This window comes from Lepeophtheirus salmonis, chromosome 14 (genome assembly GCF_016086655.4).
Source record: "Lepeophtheirus salmonis chromosome 14, UVic_Lsal_1.4, whole genome shotgun sequence".
In the NCBI taxonomy this organism is placed as follows: domain Eukaryota; kingdom Metazoa; phylum Arthropoda; class Copepoda; order Siphonostomatoida; family Caligidae; genus Lepeophtheirus; species Lepeophtheirus salmonis.
In genome coordinates, this window is record NC_052144.2 from 43,113,673 (window position 1) to 43,131,673 (window position 18,001).

Below are 18,001 nucleotides of genomic sequence, written 5' to 3' on the forward strand. Positions count from 1 at the left end.
TAGCCCTTAATTTGATACTTTTTTGTGTTTCATCTCATTTTGAGGCCTGCGGTACCCGAAATAACCACTAAATTTCGAAGTATAAATGTTGGTTTGTGAGGGTACCTTTCAGTTAGTTTATGTAGGGGGTGTTGGGGGTAAATATCTCGGGCTGGAAATGTTTGTAGAGAAATGTTGTAGAAACAGGTTTTCATATTTTGAAATGTAATATTTTCGGGTCGACGTTCTGTCGGTTGACTTTCTATCGGTCGACGTTTTTTTACGGTCGAAGTTTTATCCATTCGACTTTCTATCCCTTCGATGTTTTGTACATTCGACATTTCTGTCGGTCGACGTTCTTTATATCGACGTTTTGTCAGTCGAAGTTTTAGCCTACTACCTTCAATACCCAAGTTTCAGCCAATTCAGATTCTGATACCATCTTTATCAACGGTTCCTATACCGATTTGTTATAAGTATTAACATAAAAAATTAACAAAATGATGTACTTTTTATTAATTAGGGTTTGAGAATAAAAGATATAAATATATCAATCATAATTGGGGTTATAATTAGATGTAAAAAATTTGAAATTAAAATTATTTAGAAAGTTTATTCATCTCCGTGCTTAGGAGTCAATTTATTCCTGGTTGGCTCATTTATAGGGCTGCACTACTGAATATATTTTCATCTCCAATGGATGGACCTGAATTTTGTTATGCAGGTCTATTTAAATGTTAAAATAAAAATTAAAGCAAAAATAGTTTTATCCAGGCCCTTACAGGTAGGTCCCCATGTCTTTAGACTAGGTTAGTTTATATTATGATCTTCAATTCATTTTATTGGTTGACCATTTGAAATAATAAAATTAGAACTTTTTATTTGTTTAATATGGGATATAAATAAGTAAGCTTCAAAAAATGCCAATACTTGTCCACCTATCACTATGCTAAAAAGAAACTGAAAAATGACTTGGTATCCACTTCCACAGCTTAATTGTAGTACCGCCATAAGTTATGATAATCAAAAGCTGAAGAACCTTTATTGTCAGGTTTGAAGACTACTAGTTTTTATTAACATAAGCCTTACAGATGCATTTATTTTACTTTAGCAAGCTAATATTATACATAAATTAACAAACTATCAGAGAATTTAAAAAAAAAGAAACTCCCGATGTTAATATTTAAAAAAAAATACCTTAATAAAATTAGATAACATTTGATCTTTTTCAAAATAATTAGAACAAGTCAACACAATTACACAAACTTCATTTTTTCCCATTTGTAACCTCAACTTTCAAAATGAAAGCCAAAATGTATAACTCACTAATCAGAATTGGAGACTTAAACACGAGTTGTATTTAACTTTTATTATATTGGGACTTCAAACTCCATGAGGACTTTATTTGTGCTAGAAAAATAAATTTCAGATTTGAAAGGACTCAATGTGAAAGAGTCGTAACTTGACTAGAATTCGTCATCAGATCGACAGTACTCATATTTTAATAAGACTCGAGGCTTGAAATTAACTGAGTTACGTTCCCAAAAACTCGCAACTTGCTTTGGACTCGTATTAGGAGATAATATTATTTATTTTTGACACATCTCTCAAGCTTATCTTCCAATAATTGAGCCTCAACTAGTGGTCGTCAAAATTACTCGTGAACATCTCCATTTGCGAATTTGCATATGTAGATATATTTGTAACATTGATTTTTTGTTACAATATATATGTCAAAATAATTATATAAAAGAATTATTCGCATTCCATGCAATTGTTCAAATGGAACTGAATTCTGTTTTCTCTTGAATTCGACTTATATATGTATATGTTTGAAAATCATTCATTTGACAGATTCAAAGAAAAAATTATACTTTTGTTTTATCATTGTTTCCATACAAAGTTTTAGGGTGAAGAGACAAGATTAATAAACTATATTAGAAGGTGAAACTAACCAACCTCTATTATACATATTAAATTAATTGAGCTCTATCAACTCGTGCACATCAGCGTATAAATGTAAAATTGATAGTATTCTATAGTATTCTTTGTATTTTGTGACTTTTATTATGGAACTTGCTATGTATACATATATCCTGATATGTAACATACGACTCTTTAACACCTTGTCATCTTTGATAGTGTCGTAGATGTCAAAATTGGGCAGAGTTTGATTCACAAATCGGGATCTTTTTAAATACAATAATTTATTTTGTATGATTGGACAATCATAATATATAACAATCACAAAAATTAACACAAAATAAGTAAAGGCTTTATTAATGACAACTAAATTCCAAAAATAAATCAATACATTTGTCCTAAATGAAGGAAATAGTCGTTGGGAGCAAATAACTCACCCAAGCTTATGACAATATTATACTAATAGATTTGTTATGTGTAACTCTTGATACATACAATTGAAATAAGTAACTAGTTGAATATCTTAACTCCTTTTGGGGTGGAATAACCAACTAGTAATATTCAATAGTATGTTTCTTTGCAAAAAAGTTTTCCTAATCTTAATAACAGATCAAATATACAAACATAATAATACCCCTTAATGCTTTTTACATTAGAGAAGAAGAATGGGATATCGAGAGGACGAGGGGGGGTATTCCTGTCTTTTCTTACGCCCCCCCCCTCTTTCTTCAATTTATTGTGTGTACTAAGTCAAAAAGTCCACAACCGAAGCTCTTTAATATACTTAATGAAGTTTTTTTGTTACTTTTTTTTTGTGTTGTTAAGATTAAAAAAGTGACTGTTTTTTTTTAATTTAATGATAAAAGTGCTTTGAGTTTTTGTTTGCTTTTATTTCTATTGGCTTTGTTGTAGCTGTAGTTTTGTCGCCTATTTGGTTTCTCTACTTATATTTACTCTTTCATCTCTCTCCCGTGTTCTTTTCTTTCTTTGACGGTAATTTTCTTTGCGTGTATAAATGGAGATCGTATAATATTTTGAGTGAATATTACATTTTGTATCATCGTAATGAAAAGAACAGGAGTGAATGAGAGACAATTTGGAAAATGGTGGATGAAAACAGTCTATCTTTTATCATTGAGTCATGTTTGCTTTTCGTTCCTACCCCTTGCAAGTAAGTTTTTCCTTACTCAATCTCCTAGGAGGAGTTGAAAATCTTTTTTTTTTTTAAATAGAGTGATCAATTGACACCAATTTTTTTCACCGCACAGATCCTCATTTTACATAAAGGAACTTGTTTGGATCATTGAAATAGTATCCCCGTTAATAACGGGCAAATACAAAATATTATTTATTGCGTCAAACAACAAAAATAAGGAAAAGAGTATCATGAATACTTTATTCTTAAATTAATTTATTTCAAATTATTAATGCCCTTCAGCCAATCCCTTTTTTTTTGTACTGAACTAAAATATGATCACCCTAATAAAGTGAAGTCGATCTAAATTTCCATACCTCTTCTATTTTTCAAGGAGCTAATCAAGTATTTGAGCCTCTTTCTCCAGAAGAGTTTGACTTACTCTCATTGCAAACCCAAGATAAACGAGGAGGCAATGGTGTTGGACCATCACTTGTGTCACCCTTTTTAAGACAAAACATGCCTCGATTCTCCAGAAGAACCACAGACCACATGCTCCGATTTACCCGTGGTGGTAATCAGGATGATCATATGCTTCGATTTACTCGTGGTGGACGTAATAGTATTGATGATGAAGACCACATGCTTCGATTTACTCGCGGCGGGCGTATTAGTAGTGAGGATGAAGATCATATGCTTCGATTTACTCGAAATAGTGACGATGATTATATGCTACGTTTTAATCGCAACAATTTGCGTCATCCGAGCTATGACTCTCAAAATGATAACATGCTTCGAGATGCAAAGAGAAATGATATGAGTAATAAGTTAAATGATATGCAGATGCTTCGATTTGCTCGATCCTTCTCTGACAACTCAGATAAGGAACGTCAATTCACTAGGAACGTTCCATTGAATGAACACATGCTTCGATTCTCGAAAAAAAATGATGACAATCACATGCTTCGATATAGTCGAAGTCCAATGGAAATGGAGAGGTCAAGTCTCCAAAAAAATCCAAAAGCGGATCAATCTTTGCTCACAAAGGAAAACACCTTTGCTCGGTACACAAGGAAAATCATGGATTCAATGAAACCTCGACTCTTGAGACAAGATGACCATTTGTTAAGATTTGCTTGAACTGTTTTTTCATTATTCTTTTCTTTTTCTCTAAGATTATTAAAAATTACTTTTTAAAAAGCAAAAAGAATTGAGTGGTAATTTTTTTTCGGACTCTTTATTTTTATAAAATATTTTCATTAAAATAAAGTTTTAATTTCAAAAATATATATCTATGATAGTACATTGTTGGTTATATTGTGGTTTAGACAATGGTTTAGTATTTCACTTATCCCCCTGAATTATAATTAAGAGTACAAAAGTTATATTTAAGGAATAATGATAATTGTAACAATGATAAAATAATTTTTTGCATGTGTTTATTATATAAAAATAGTTTAACTATTTGTAAGAATTATTTTAGTTTTTTGATTTTTTTCAAAACATTTTTTAGGGATCAAACTTATTTAATTTCAACTTAATGTTTAAAGATTTCGAAACTGTTTTTTATTATTTTAACTAAAATAACACACCCTTATTTTTCATTGTTTAAGTCAGAATTGAATACCATTAAATCATTGATATTAATTTACAAAAGAGTAAACATATTTTGGGAAGAAATTTTCTTGTAACTCAAATTTTAAAAATGATATAGTCAATTTACATGGTTCTGGAATCTTTAAACATACCTGAAGAAATATTGTGTTGGCAAATAACAAGTTATATTCAAATAGTGAATGCGTTATCATTAGTGTTGAAAATCGGTGTGGTCTCATGTATTTTGTTCTAGACCGATATGTTGTTTCAGACTGTAGTCTAAAATTTAATATTTTTCAAATTTTGGATCAATTCTTACGGTCTTAATCTAGGATGTATGCAACAAATTTAACTTAATGAGCCCGTTAGTGTACCATGTTCAAAATTTTGAAACACACATGAGTTCATCAACAATTCAACTAAAGAAGAGGTCTAAGCCGAATTTTTATTTATGATCGGTCCAGACTAAACTTCTTTTAAGGACCAAAATAGTTCGGTCCATTGAAAATCATAACTGTTTTAAGCGGGGTAAAGATTTTTAGACCGAAACTCAACACTAGTTAGTATGTTTGGACATCGATTTTAAAGCTATACATGTGTGCACGTCTAAAACTGAACACTCTGAAATTTTTAAAAATAGGTAAATAATTCTGTAATTTTTAAAGTGGTCGACGAATTAATTTATTTAACATGAAAGATTAGAGTCGTAGACACATGTCTATTCAATATGGCCGCCCATGTTCTCCACTACCAACTCCATCCTGGACCGGAACTTGCTGCATGCCTTGGCGATGAAGCTTTGGTCGAGGTTGGCTCAGGAATTCTTGAGGGCAGACTTCAGCTAGTCTTTGAACTTGTATTGAACTCCCGAAATCATCCCCTTAACAAGCACAAGCACTACGAAGTCAAGCGCTGAATAATAAGGCGAGTGAAGCGGCCAAGAATTCCGATCGAAGAAGGATGGAGTCTTGATCTGAAGGAACTCTTGGGTAAAGTTGCTAGTGTGGTAGCTGGCACCGTCCTGCTGCCACCACCACCTGTCCCTGTAAGTAGCCCTGACCCAAGGGAACACTTTGTCCTTCAAGTATTGGCAGTACGTCTCGGAGTTAAGCCTCTCGTGGTCCTCCTAGAAGATGATATCACATTTACCATTTCATTCAGACTTTTTCACGGCAGCAACCATTTCGTTCCAAAATTGCGACTCGACGTCTCTCCATATTATCAGCTGTTGTTTCACTGTTGTTATTTAGATTTTGCTGTTGTTTTGTTTATAACTAGTCAATACCTTTGCCTCAATGTATAGACCGGTTTGAACTCAATAAACTCACGAACATGTGCATGGCGTAATATTTAAAGGAGTGTTCAGTTTTAGACGCACACACCTGTATGCTAGCGTTATTTCGTCATTAGTTTAGTCTTCATTGCAGGGGAGACGGGAAATAGTTGCTACACGAGACGGTTGCAACAGTACCATTTTCTGGCCCAACCAAAAAGCCACAGTAATCACAATTAGGTAATACAGGGTGGAACGATTAAATCTGCCGCAAATTTGTAGCACCACCACATCTATATATTTTGGTCTGGCACTGATTTTTCTGTTGCTAAGGGTTCTCGTAGTATTTGATTACTTACAAACAAAGTACAGTGACAACAATATCTCTCTAACAAACAAAAAACGACAATGTTTTCAATGAAAGAAATCGTAGAGGCTTCGTTATTCAACTTATGCTAAGTGATGATCCAACTTTTAAGGAGATTTCTTCGATCCTGAAAATGCTAGAAAAAACGGTTAGAAGTATCAGAACGGAACTTAAAAAGTATGGTAATCCCCTGGATGCCGTGGCGAGGAAGGAACACGACCTATATATATTGCACATATTAAAGTCATATTTTATACAGCTCTAATTGTTTGCATAAAATGTATAGTTTTTAGTTTTTGCTAATCATTTGAACGTTAGCATTTTGCTGTTTCCTCAGTGTTTTAAAACTAGCAAGAACATATAAATAAACTACAAATTGAAAGCTCAGTATACATACTTTCACTTGTGTTGAGTATTGAAGGGTTTGTATACTTTTGAAATGTATGTATTTCTTTACTTAAGTGATGAAAAAAAGCTTTGGATCTTAGAAATAGCAAAAAAAATATTTACAACATTATAGTATTTGCCTGAACAACGTGAGCCTGATAAAGGAAAACTAAGGCCATATTTTGAATTAAAGACTCGAATTCTCCGTATTCCTACCAAGAGTTCATTTTGTTTTGTTACGCCAATAAAATAAAGGATTTGGTTTTGTCAGGTGAAACATTTAATTTTTTTCCCCCTCGAAATTGGGATTAAAAAATGTTGACAAATACATTTTTTAGACATAGTTGACGAAATTAACACTTGTTCAGTCTTTTTTGATCCCAGGACACACAAAAAGTGTTGCTTTTTTGAATAGAGTTATATATACTAATCTTTTTTTGTTATATAACCAAACTAATTTATTTCAAAAAAGATATAAAATTCATTAGAAAATTACTCAATTCTAATAGTTAAATGAAATTAATACACAGAAATGCAAAAATATAATTATGTTAAATTGAAGCTTTTGGAGAAACCTTTCAAAAAATAGATAAAATAGTAAATGTTTAACAATAATGGGATTCTCAAGCTTTGATTTTTTGTTTGAGAAAATTCCAGACGTCTATAATTTGGTTGAGTACTTTGGGTTGTGTTCATTGAGGAAATCAAATTTGACTCGAACTGTTTTCTTCGTAGCAATATCCATAGCAGAAGCTTTGATCTCTGTATCTCCAAATAACATTTTGGCTTGGATTTCTCGATCTTTTGATACTCCTTCCTTCAAGTCCATGCTTAGTGTTCCAACCATTTCTACTCCTGGGTCTGTAACATACTTAAAGTGAAACATATTTTTAGTGACGAGTTATTACGGATTTTTGTTTGAATAAAATATTTGTCTATCAATGATAAATTTTGTTAAATTTTTAGGTATCAGCCACTAATATTGGACTTAAAATCAGTTGCCTACATGTTATTAACCCATTAAAGGGGTCCGATATTGTAAAATACTCTCTACATGACATCATTATCACAAAAATGAAGTTATAAAGTGTAGATATTCATTATCAAAACCTGGCCTAAACCACTTTTGAGTGTAAGCCTGATGGGACCCCTCGGATGAAATGTCCCATCATCATCTAAGCATGATCAATAATAAAAATATATAAAAGTAAAAATATAACTCTGCTTATATTCATGAATAGATATAAAATATTTAAATCCTGCAAAATACCTAAATTCCCTGTTTTTTAATGTTCTTGGCTGGATCTACTGGATACTAAATTGGTTACTGTGGTTAATTAAGAATTTATTGCTGTTAACCATAGTACGTACATACATTACAAAACTGTAAATCCATACGGCAAAGAACACGACCATCCAAAGGGGTATATGTGCTACTACAGGAGAAATTGATATTAAATTCTACTTAATTTTATGGTTATTCTCAATAATTTCTTTAATATTTTTGTACATTTCATAAATTTAAGAATAAGAAGATCTTCATCCTCTTGATATAAGAGCACCTAATAATTTTTTTTTTTTTCTTTCGTTTTGTTTGGCAACCAAATCTATTTGGGACTGCTTTTAGCCATCACGACTTTTTGAATATATATTTGAATTTTTCCCAGAGTCCTTTACACCTGTTGCTTGATTTAGAAGGTCTTCTCTTGGCTCATCTGACATTCCGTGGTCCTCAGTAGCAGTTTCTCTGACACTGCCAGTTTCCTTAGCCTTTGGAGTATCTTTACAATTATTTTTATCAATTTATCATTTTGGTCTATCAACTTTTCCACAGTTTCCTCACTTTCTTGAGTTACGGGCGCGTTCCGAGGGTCCTGAAAGCGTACCTTTCCTGCGGAAGCCACTTTTAGGGTGAAGATCGTTAAATACAGCTGGATCCACATCAAGGTGTAGGACTTTTCCTTACTATCTTAGTTCAGATTTGGTCAGTTCGACCTTACCTCTAACACGAAGGGAGTTACATTGATTTTTCCTATGCCCCTTTTGATGAAGCCGCTAAGCTTTTTCTAGGCATTTTTTTCCTCTCTCATTTTCTCCACCTCTCCCCACGAGGCTGGCAAGAGAAGGGTATCTCTCAGTATAACCCTTCGGACGTATTGTTCCATAGCGTAATTACTGAGATAGATCACTGCTCTTTTGTTGTTGTAGCGATAACCTTCATAGTCAGGTAACGGTTTTGAGGAGGATTCTGTGGTGATTAAGATACGTATATAGTATCTGTCCAGTATTTTTATTACTTTGTTCCACTCAACAAGGGAGATATGAACCCCATTTTCCCTCACAATGGTGAGTTCTGTGGTTCCTTGGCAACTTCTGCATATAGAAATTTATGTTTAGGCTTTGATTGTGGAAACTTTTGTTGCTCAGTAGACTCCTGGTATGAGCTTTAAGGCCTTCTTGGATGGAGTAGTTTCATTAGAATGCCCCTCTCTCTCTTGTTTCTTACTTTGAGGGGCTTGATTTTCTGTTTTTTTTCATGTGCAGAGAGTTGCACTTTCTGATTATTATTTTTTATGGAGTTAGGCTTTTGACTTCAAGTTTGTTATTTATGTTTTGAGGTTCATTGGAACTTTGTTTTCCCATTCTGGAATGGGCTCTTATACTGTTAACCCACTTGTTGTATGTGACGGTGTCCCATTTCAGGGCGACGTCATTTCTTTTTATATTTAGATATGTTTTATCAGTATTTTTGTCTTCACTTTCTTTTCAGCCATAGTCAAAGGTTGAGTGACAGATGGGCAAAAATGTTCCGCTCAATTAGAGAGTTGGAATCGCCCATATTAAGAAAGAGATGAGATCAATGTCTTAGCTTTCGATTGAACCATTTATTAGTGGAATGAAGATCCCTGAGAAGGATGTGCACTTATAGCACTTTTTAACTTAATAAAAATGTGGAAATGAACTTTAAACCACTTTAAAACGAATTAAACTTCAAGACAAAACGAGTGACGTGTTGATAGTATAAAGGTAGAAAGTTAATTCAAATTGGTTACTATATCAGATGAACAAATTTCCGATGAATTTTGACTAAAACCATCTTCAAAAATAATAAAAAATACTTAACACCTGCATTGAATACTACTTGATGTCAATGATAAACAGTGATATTTGAACTAAATTGAAATAACATGTACTAAAAACCATGATGATTTGTACAACTAATTATAACTATAATACGTTAGAGACAAGAAAAGTAGGATAATTAAAGAAATGTAGCTGATTCTTGCAAATATAAGAGTTAATTTATTATCTGTACTATATACCATAAATAATAGTGTATACATTAACATATTTTTTTAATATAAGGGTGTGATACAAAATGAAATTAGAGTTTTTATATATTTATTCTTGATAAACGATAAGGTACAAATCTATGTATATTTTGATCCAGTACATTCAAATACACACCAATAGTGGACTTTTACCCTTGTAACTAATTTTACTTAGTATATATTACAATAAGACTTAGTTGTTTAGGGCAGGGGTTCCCAAACGTTTCAGCCTGCGATCCCCAAAATAATGGTTCCAGAGATCAGTGACCCCAACAACTCCAGAGGTAGTTTATAATGTTATACACAGCCACGCACATGCACTATGCGTGCAAGTGATTCCCTGTGAATCATACATTGTGTGAAATTGATGTGTGGCGCCACATGCAATAGTCTTTCTTTTTCCCCTGCATTGCTCCAGGCCCATCCGTTTATACACCGATTCAATTTTCACACTATGGAGTCCATCTTCTCTTAGTTTGTTGTCAAGCTTTTTATTAAATGCCCTCACCTTTGCACGTTCCCTCTAGTGGGGAGCAAAACAGATTTACTCATTTAATTTCCCATCAAAGCTGTATCTAAAATAAATAAGCAGCTGGGCAGAGTTTGATATATCTGTCGATTAATCTAGTTATACAGCATATTCACCTCCTTTTATTCTATACAACAGCTGGCAGATTATGTCCTGGGATATGTCTGTGATAGGCTGGGCAATAATCCTGTTCGACAGCGGCACTGATTCCAGCTCACAGGTTAATTTATCCCCATGCATGGCCCTACTCATAGTTGTAGTTGCAAGTTTAATGAAGGTTTTGCTAATCGTGTGTGGCTTTTTAGCTTGCGCAATTAAATATGCCACCCCTTTGAGCTTTGGTTTGGATTCTTGTTTGGTCAGTAAGGAATTACTTTTGACATCTTAGCTCTTGCTCTTTTATGGGGACAAAATTGGACAGTTCGTCAGGGAGTGACCGATGCATGGTTTTTAAGTGTAAAAGCATTTTTGCCTACTTGAGGCTCTCATGTCTCAGTACCTCAGTGCATATCACACATTTGGGATGTTTGTCGTTTGTTGATGATGTAAAATGTACATCCATACTATATAAATTCCTCTCAATGTTTTCGATCATTGGTGTGCTGTTCAGAATGGTAATGGATATTGCCACAGAGGTCTCCACCTCTGCATAGATAGACGCACTTGAGGATAGGGATGCTTGTATGCTCTCTACCTCCACTAATTGCTCCTGCTCCACTTGCATTTCTACCTCTACTTGCATTTTAACTCCGCTGGCTTTTCCTTCTCCACTAGCTTGTCAAGCACAGGTAGCATCTCCTTCTCAGCAAGCCTGTCCTGTTTCTATGGGATCCTCAATTTGGTTGGTATTAGCCAATATTTCATTGCGACTATCAATAATTGTCACCTGTTTCCAAAAGAGTTTTGACCAGCTACTGTGTGGCTGGCGATGTTGTAAATTGAACTGTCGCTAACTTATGTCGTAAGATAAAAACAAACAAATAGTTTGTTTGTTTTGTGGAGGAAAAAAAACGAACACAAAACAAACAACTGATGGGAAAACGTCGACCGATAGAACATCCACCAGAAAATATTACATTGCATAATATGAAAAACTGTTTCTACGACATTTCACTCCAGACATTTCCAGCCCCAGATATTTACCCATCACCCCCACATAAGCTAGCAGTAAGGAAACCACACAATCACCCGTTTATACCTCGAAATTTAGGGCTATTTCGGGTACCATCGGGCCTCAAAATGAGATGCAGCCCGAAAAATCTCAAGTTTTGGGGGTAATTTTGGGGTGTATATGGAAGTGGGGTAAATTTAAATAGTGGCCGTGAGTTTGATCCCATTTTGGGTTCAGGCTGTGTCCTAAAACAGCTGAAACATTTTGGGGTACATATGGGTTGTGAGGGGCTCTGAGTGGTTGGTTAAATAGTGGTGGTGGATTTCATCCCATTTTGGGACACGGCGTTGACTGGAAACACCCCCAATATGTATAAGGGCCATTAGAGGGATTTATTTTATATTCTAAGGTCGATATTCTGTCAGTCGACGTTTTGTCTATTCGACGTTTTGTCGGTCGACATACTGTCGGTCCACGTTTTGTACGCACCTGTGAGCATCGTTCCTTATTGCTATATGATTATTTAATTTTTGAAGAGAGAACATCTAAGTTTACGGTAATCAATAGTGTGATTGCTCAAAATATTCAGAGAGTAACACTGAGGATTTTTGAAGGAGGAGTCCTGGATGATGGACTCAAAGTAGAATTAATAATCGATATCGGATTAATTACTACCTATATCCTTGTTACATACTCGTAAAAAGTGTTAATGGTGTTTATTTCTTCATCTCATCGAGTTTTGTCAGCTAATTGTATAAAACGACATGACAGGTTAGCTGCTCTTCCCCCAAGCATTCTTCAAATTGACTACGAAAATATATCGTACCCATCAAATCATCTGAAAATTTTACAACTCAACTTACGCATCTCATAATTAAAATAAATTAAGTATATATTGTTTTTTCTACAAGCTCCCAATTTAACATATTTCTAAATAGTACAAAACATTTGTATATACAAGATTAGTTAGTTGAGCTCAAAATCTAAAGAAAATTTGTTTTTGAACTCCCATGGAGAAGAAAATGAATATTACATTTGAAACTTCCTTTGAATGTACTATAATTTTCAATATTATTAAATAAATCTACCAGGCTAATATCTAGTTTGAAAACCAGTGTTTTATTTGATTTTTTTTTACCCCTTGGACAAAAATATTTATTTTCTTCGGACAAAATATATATATATAAAAAAAGCAAATGAATGTCACTTTAGATGATAAGCTTAAGTACTACTTGCCTTATAAAATCATATTAAAAAAAGTGATCAAGCTGTTTTTATCATTATTTTATTCTTCATGAGAGATTATATAAGTATTGAGTAACCACGCGTGAATGTGCTCATGAAAAATCGAAAGTATCACTGAAGATTTGTTCGGGAATTATCTGTATTTACGAGTCTGATCTTTATGGCTGCACCGTTGTACCTATAAGGCTGAAATTTTGCATGGGTGCCTCTTTTGGGCCTGGTCAGGCAAAGACGGGGGTCTTGATTTTCGGAGAGGGGCTCTAATAAGTGGGATCTATTCTATCCACAAAAAGAGACTAGACTTATAAGTAAAAAAGTGGCTGGGGTCTCAAAAAACAGCTGTACAATTAACAACGTTCTACAAATTATTTCAAAATTATAAAAGTTATGGACAAAATAAGAAATCAGTGAAAATTGTACTTGTGAAAAAAAAAAAAAAATTTAATGGAATATTTGATTTGCAAATATGATAAAGTTTATAGAAATTTTTCCAGTAATTCGTTTCCATGTAAATTTCACGCATAAAAATTGATATTTAACTAAAATATGTGTCATTTTCCAAATAATTTTTATCATTTTTTAATTTTTAATAAGAAACGTCAAAAAAAAAAATGCATTTTGTACAAAAAAAAAAATAAGATTCTTGCATTAAACAATATTATTTTCTATTTCCGGAACATTTTATTACATAATTTTTGCAATATTTGCAAAAATGAACCACTTATCGAAGGTTATTTTTTCGACGACATTTTTCCCATATCCTTTTTTGTTTTTCCATGTACGAAAAAAATATTGGTAGGTCTGTATTTCTCTTTACACTACCAATAAATACTATTACTACTTTTTGCCAAAAAATTTCGACATAAATATAAAATTGATTTCTTTTCTAAACAAATTTTTCATGCACTAAAGGTGTCTAAATATTAAAAAGAAATAACCTTGACCATTATCAATGTTATTTCCCGCTCCGATCTTGGCCTGAGCAACTCTGGGTAATCATTTGCTAATCTTCTATTATTCAATCAAAGGTTGTGTGTTCTCCGACACCTAATAAGTTTTCGGCGAATGACGTGTACTGCAGCTTTTTAATTAATAAAACATTCATATTGTTCTCTTACCAACATTTACTTTTTGTTAAATTTATGCTCACTGCAATTAAGACAATATATTATATATTTATATTCTTTTTAAATAATGTTTGATATTCATATCTTTGCAGAGTTTGATGTAATAATGCATGCCGGAATGTTAAAAGAAAAGGATAATTAATATGGTAACCCTGACAATTAGAAGAATGTTTGAGAGAAGAACAAGATAGTTGTCATGGGGTGTTTCATTATAATAACTACAATTACACATGATGAGAGGAAGGATATAAACACTAATCTTACTCCAAATTTGTAATGAACAAAGGGAGGCATGACCCTTGTTCGACCCACTTTAATATTGAAGGACTTACGCTAATCAATTTCCAACCAATCCGTCATTTATGAGTATATATCTACACTCCAAGTTACTTTATACTTGAATGTTATCTTCTCAAAAGTTTAAGAATAAATGATTTACAATTCTAAAAACATTAATTAGATTGCCTATTATAAAAAAAAATGGCATGCGAGTAAATGAGGTGCATCAGCAGAAAAGCAATCTTGAACAAAAATCCAAACAAAGAGAAGATCCCTTTTTTTTCATACTTACATATACACAGGGTAATATTTTATAAATATATAGGAGTCGATAATATGTTTATCTATTTTAATGTATGTGATGTGCTAAGAAATCCAAGAATGTGAGAAAAGTTTTAGTCCTTTATTGGATTTAAGATATTGCCCGAAATGATCGATGAAGTTTAATATATTAATTTCTTATTCTTTTATTGTGACGATCAATTGTGGCTAATTTTGCAGTACTTCCATTGGGTTAATAAGAAACTGACAACAAAATGTGAAAACACACTCAATTTGAAAGCTTGTAGCTTGTTTTTGTGTTAACTCTATTTATTTATGTAGTTGCGTAGATAGATTATTACATTTACCTTAAGCTCATTTGTCAGAAAATAGAAATAATCAAATTAAATTTTTCTGCCAAAATTTGTTGATTTTATTTTCTTTACAATATAAAAATCAATTATGAATGCTTTAATTTACTACATTATAAATAAAAACGATGAACAAAATAAATAAAATTAAAGACAGTCTAAAAGAACAAGATTCGTGGAACATCTCAGTCTTAGGACAGGATCATGCTAGTGATGGTCTACAACTAATCATCCGGCATCTTATCATTTGCAAATTTTTGAGTTTCTTCTTTGTGATGTTCAATGGACTCTACAGAAACTTAAGTTATCTCTCGGTAAAAATATACCTTTGAGAGGCTCAACATGATAGATTCCTGAGTCTTTGCAAAATTTTCCAAATGTTATCACCGTAGGGGATCTTGGAAAAGCTAACGGACTTTTGACTAAGATGCAGTATAAGAAAATCGTTTTTGACATGAAGATGAATCCCAATAAACTACACTAAAAAAAGAATGTATCTTCAGAAAGGCTCTTTCCTTTTTGAGAGTATCAGATCTTAGGTCATGGTGGAAAAGATCATAAATCAAATTAATTGAGAGTTTTGGGAGACGAAGAGTTCTGAATGTGGGTGGAAAGCAAATTTAACGAGGCTTTACAAACCCCATTTTGTCTCCAGCTAAAAAGTGGTTCACTTACAGAGTCTGTAAATGTACAAATGAAGTGTCTTCTATTATGAAACCAGTGGAGCGGTGTTTTTTCTGTAAGGTGGATGATGAGACCACATTTCACATTTTATATGACTGCATAGCTCTCCTGGGCAGCTTTTAACGTCGTTGCAAAGGAATCATCTTTTGGAGAGAAAATTCTGAGGGACGATTTTTTCCTTCTGACGTCCCCAAAAAGATCATACATCATGCTGTTATAACGAAAGTACAATATCACATTTAGTCACTTAAAGCAATTAAATGACGCCAAAAATGTACCCCAGCTAAACATTGTTAAAAACTATATTAGAAAAAAGTTATAAAGCTGGTTTTTATTTGATTGTTTTTATATGATTTTTTATGTAATAGTTGTTTAAGTGAGTTGATGTGAGAAAAATTCTTAATTTTTATTTTTCAACATGCATAGTGGCTTTGTAACTCTACACACTTCTATGAGCAAAGCTACAGATGGGACGTGCTTCAGAGATGTGGTCATCGCTGGGAGAATTGTGTAAAGTATCAAGGATATATAAATATATACAATCACATAAACTCACTCAAACGACAATTATATAACAACTGACCGTTCAAAATGGCTGAAAATGTTTTATGTAACTTTCATCGGATGCTAGATAGATGAAAATAGCTTCTATTTACGAATACTGCCATCTTCACATTCAGATCCGAAACCTTTCAGACCATTCTCGTATTTCCACAAATATTGTTCTAGTGGTCTTCATTTCGCCACTTTATCGATAGATGTGTCCTCCCTTATTTTGAAAGTTCAAATGTAAAAGCGAGCAAGAAGTTTATATGGTAATCTATGCTGCGATAAATCGTCTTTAGGCATGTGAAAATGGTCTAAACCCTCTTGCATATACCCATATATTTTTTTTCTCTCTCCCTCTCTCTTCATCACAGGTGCTTACGGCGGATCTAATGAATTGTTGTGACAGCTATCCTGCTCTCTTTTAAACATTCTTTAAATTGGGAGGGTTACCATGTTGGTTTTCGATTTATTTTTTGCAACAAACCCAAAATGTTGCCAATTAGTAGTGTTCTGTCAAAGTTACCCATTTTGATTTACACTCGTCAGGATTCTGACAATTTGCACGTTCATATCAGTTATCCCATTATTTCCAACTGTTGGACTGTTTACAATCACTTGAGTTCAACAAATTTACGTTTAGTACACTAATAAGAGACATGAGTAAACAAATGGAGAGCTTACTAAAAATATCTGTAGTATAAGTTTTTTTAATTTAGAATTTGCAGTGTACATATAATAATGGTATGAAAGGTTTAACTTTTGACTTTCCTCATGAAAATTAGAGATTAATTTTAAATATTATTTTGGGGTCTATACCACGTCATATTAATATGATGTATAGAAAGAATATAATCATAATTTTGATCGATCAAAAGAAATGATAGCATCAATTTATAGTCGGTAAATAAATACCTCATGTGTTATAATTAAAACGATAAAAACATATTACATACAATCATGCCTTTAACTTTATTGTATTTTGCAGCCCCTCCTCCGAAAAGAAAGAGAGAAAAGTCCTTAAATCAGTTGGTAATTTGCCAGTTTTTCCCAACACCGGAATTATTATTAAATAATTATTGATCATTGCTTTCATCTTAAGAAGAGCTAATTGTAATTTGACCAACACTTATTAGGAGTAAAAATGGAGAAAAATCAATAGCTGACAAATAAAGAAAACATTGTAAATATATTTGTTAGTAAAGTAACGCCGTGTAATATATATGAATTGCACAAATTTGCCATATGGATATAATGCATCTTCTTAAAAAAAAAAAGCCCTGAAATTTTTTTTTAATTAATAGCTGAACTAGATTCTTTTTTTTAATGTGAAAACATACTTCTGTCAGATCATTTAAATCGATCAATCGAGACTGCACTACTTTTTGTCAACTATTTATTTATTTTCCCCTGGTCGTATTTTGAACGTTATTCTGTTAAGTTGGAAGCAATTTTGAGCAATTATAACTTAATAGTTATGATTTCATAGTTGAAAAGATGTGGCTATCGACCAAATGATATCTGATCCTTTTTGTCTGTTTCTTCTTTGGAGGAGAGGTTGCAATAAAGATAACAATGTGAGTACTTTTTTGTTTCTAATATTCACTCATTTGATAACATGGCTATTTGTAGCTTCCTCATTTGCTAATATCATTGTAAAATATATAAAAATATAATTTGAATTAATATGTGCATACTAATATTTATAAAAAATACAATTATCCTAAAGATAAGTTAAATTGAGCAATGCTCAGTAAGTACTCATCATTGTAGTATTACTTTGGATCAATAATTGACTTATATCTATAATCATTTCGAGGTAAAAAAAAAGAATCATCATCCAAGGTTCATTAGAT

The 18,001-nt window shown here is 32.7% G+C and overlaps 2 protein-coding genes across 2 annotated transcripts in view; one reads left to right on the forward strand and one right to left on the reverse strand.

The window, feature by feature from the left end:
- Positions 1–2,637: 2,637 nt before the first annotated feature.
- On the forward strand, positions 2,638–4,511 carry LOC121129779 (uncharacterized). The gene is made up of 2 exons (XM_040725506.2): positions 2,638–3,073; positions 3,432–4,511. The coding sequence occupies exons 1-2, from the start codon at positions 2,968–2,970 to the stop codon at positions 4,175–4,177; spliced, it is 852 nt and encodes a 283-aa protein (XP_040581440.1). The 5' UTR covers positions 2,638–2,967; the 3' UTR covers positions 4,178–4,511.
- Positions 4,512–7,092: 2,581 nt separating this feature from the next.
- LOC121129720 (heat shock 70 kDa protein 12A) overlaps positions 7,093–18,001 on the reverse strand; it is a 212,442-nt gene continuing 201,533 nt past the window's right edge. The window contains exon 10 of the mRNA XM_040725439.2: positions 7,093–7,531. Within this exon, the coding sequence (XP_040581373.2) occupies positions 7,322–7,531 (210 nt within the window). The 3' untranslated portion in view covers positions 7,093–7,321. The remainder of the gene's footprint in view (positions 7,532–18,001) is intronic.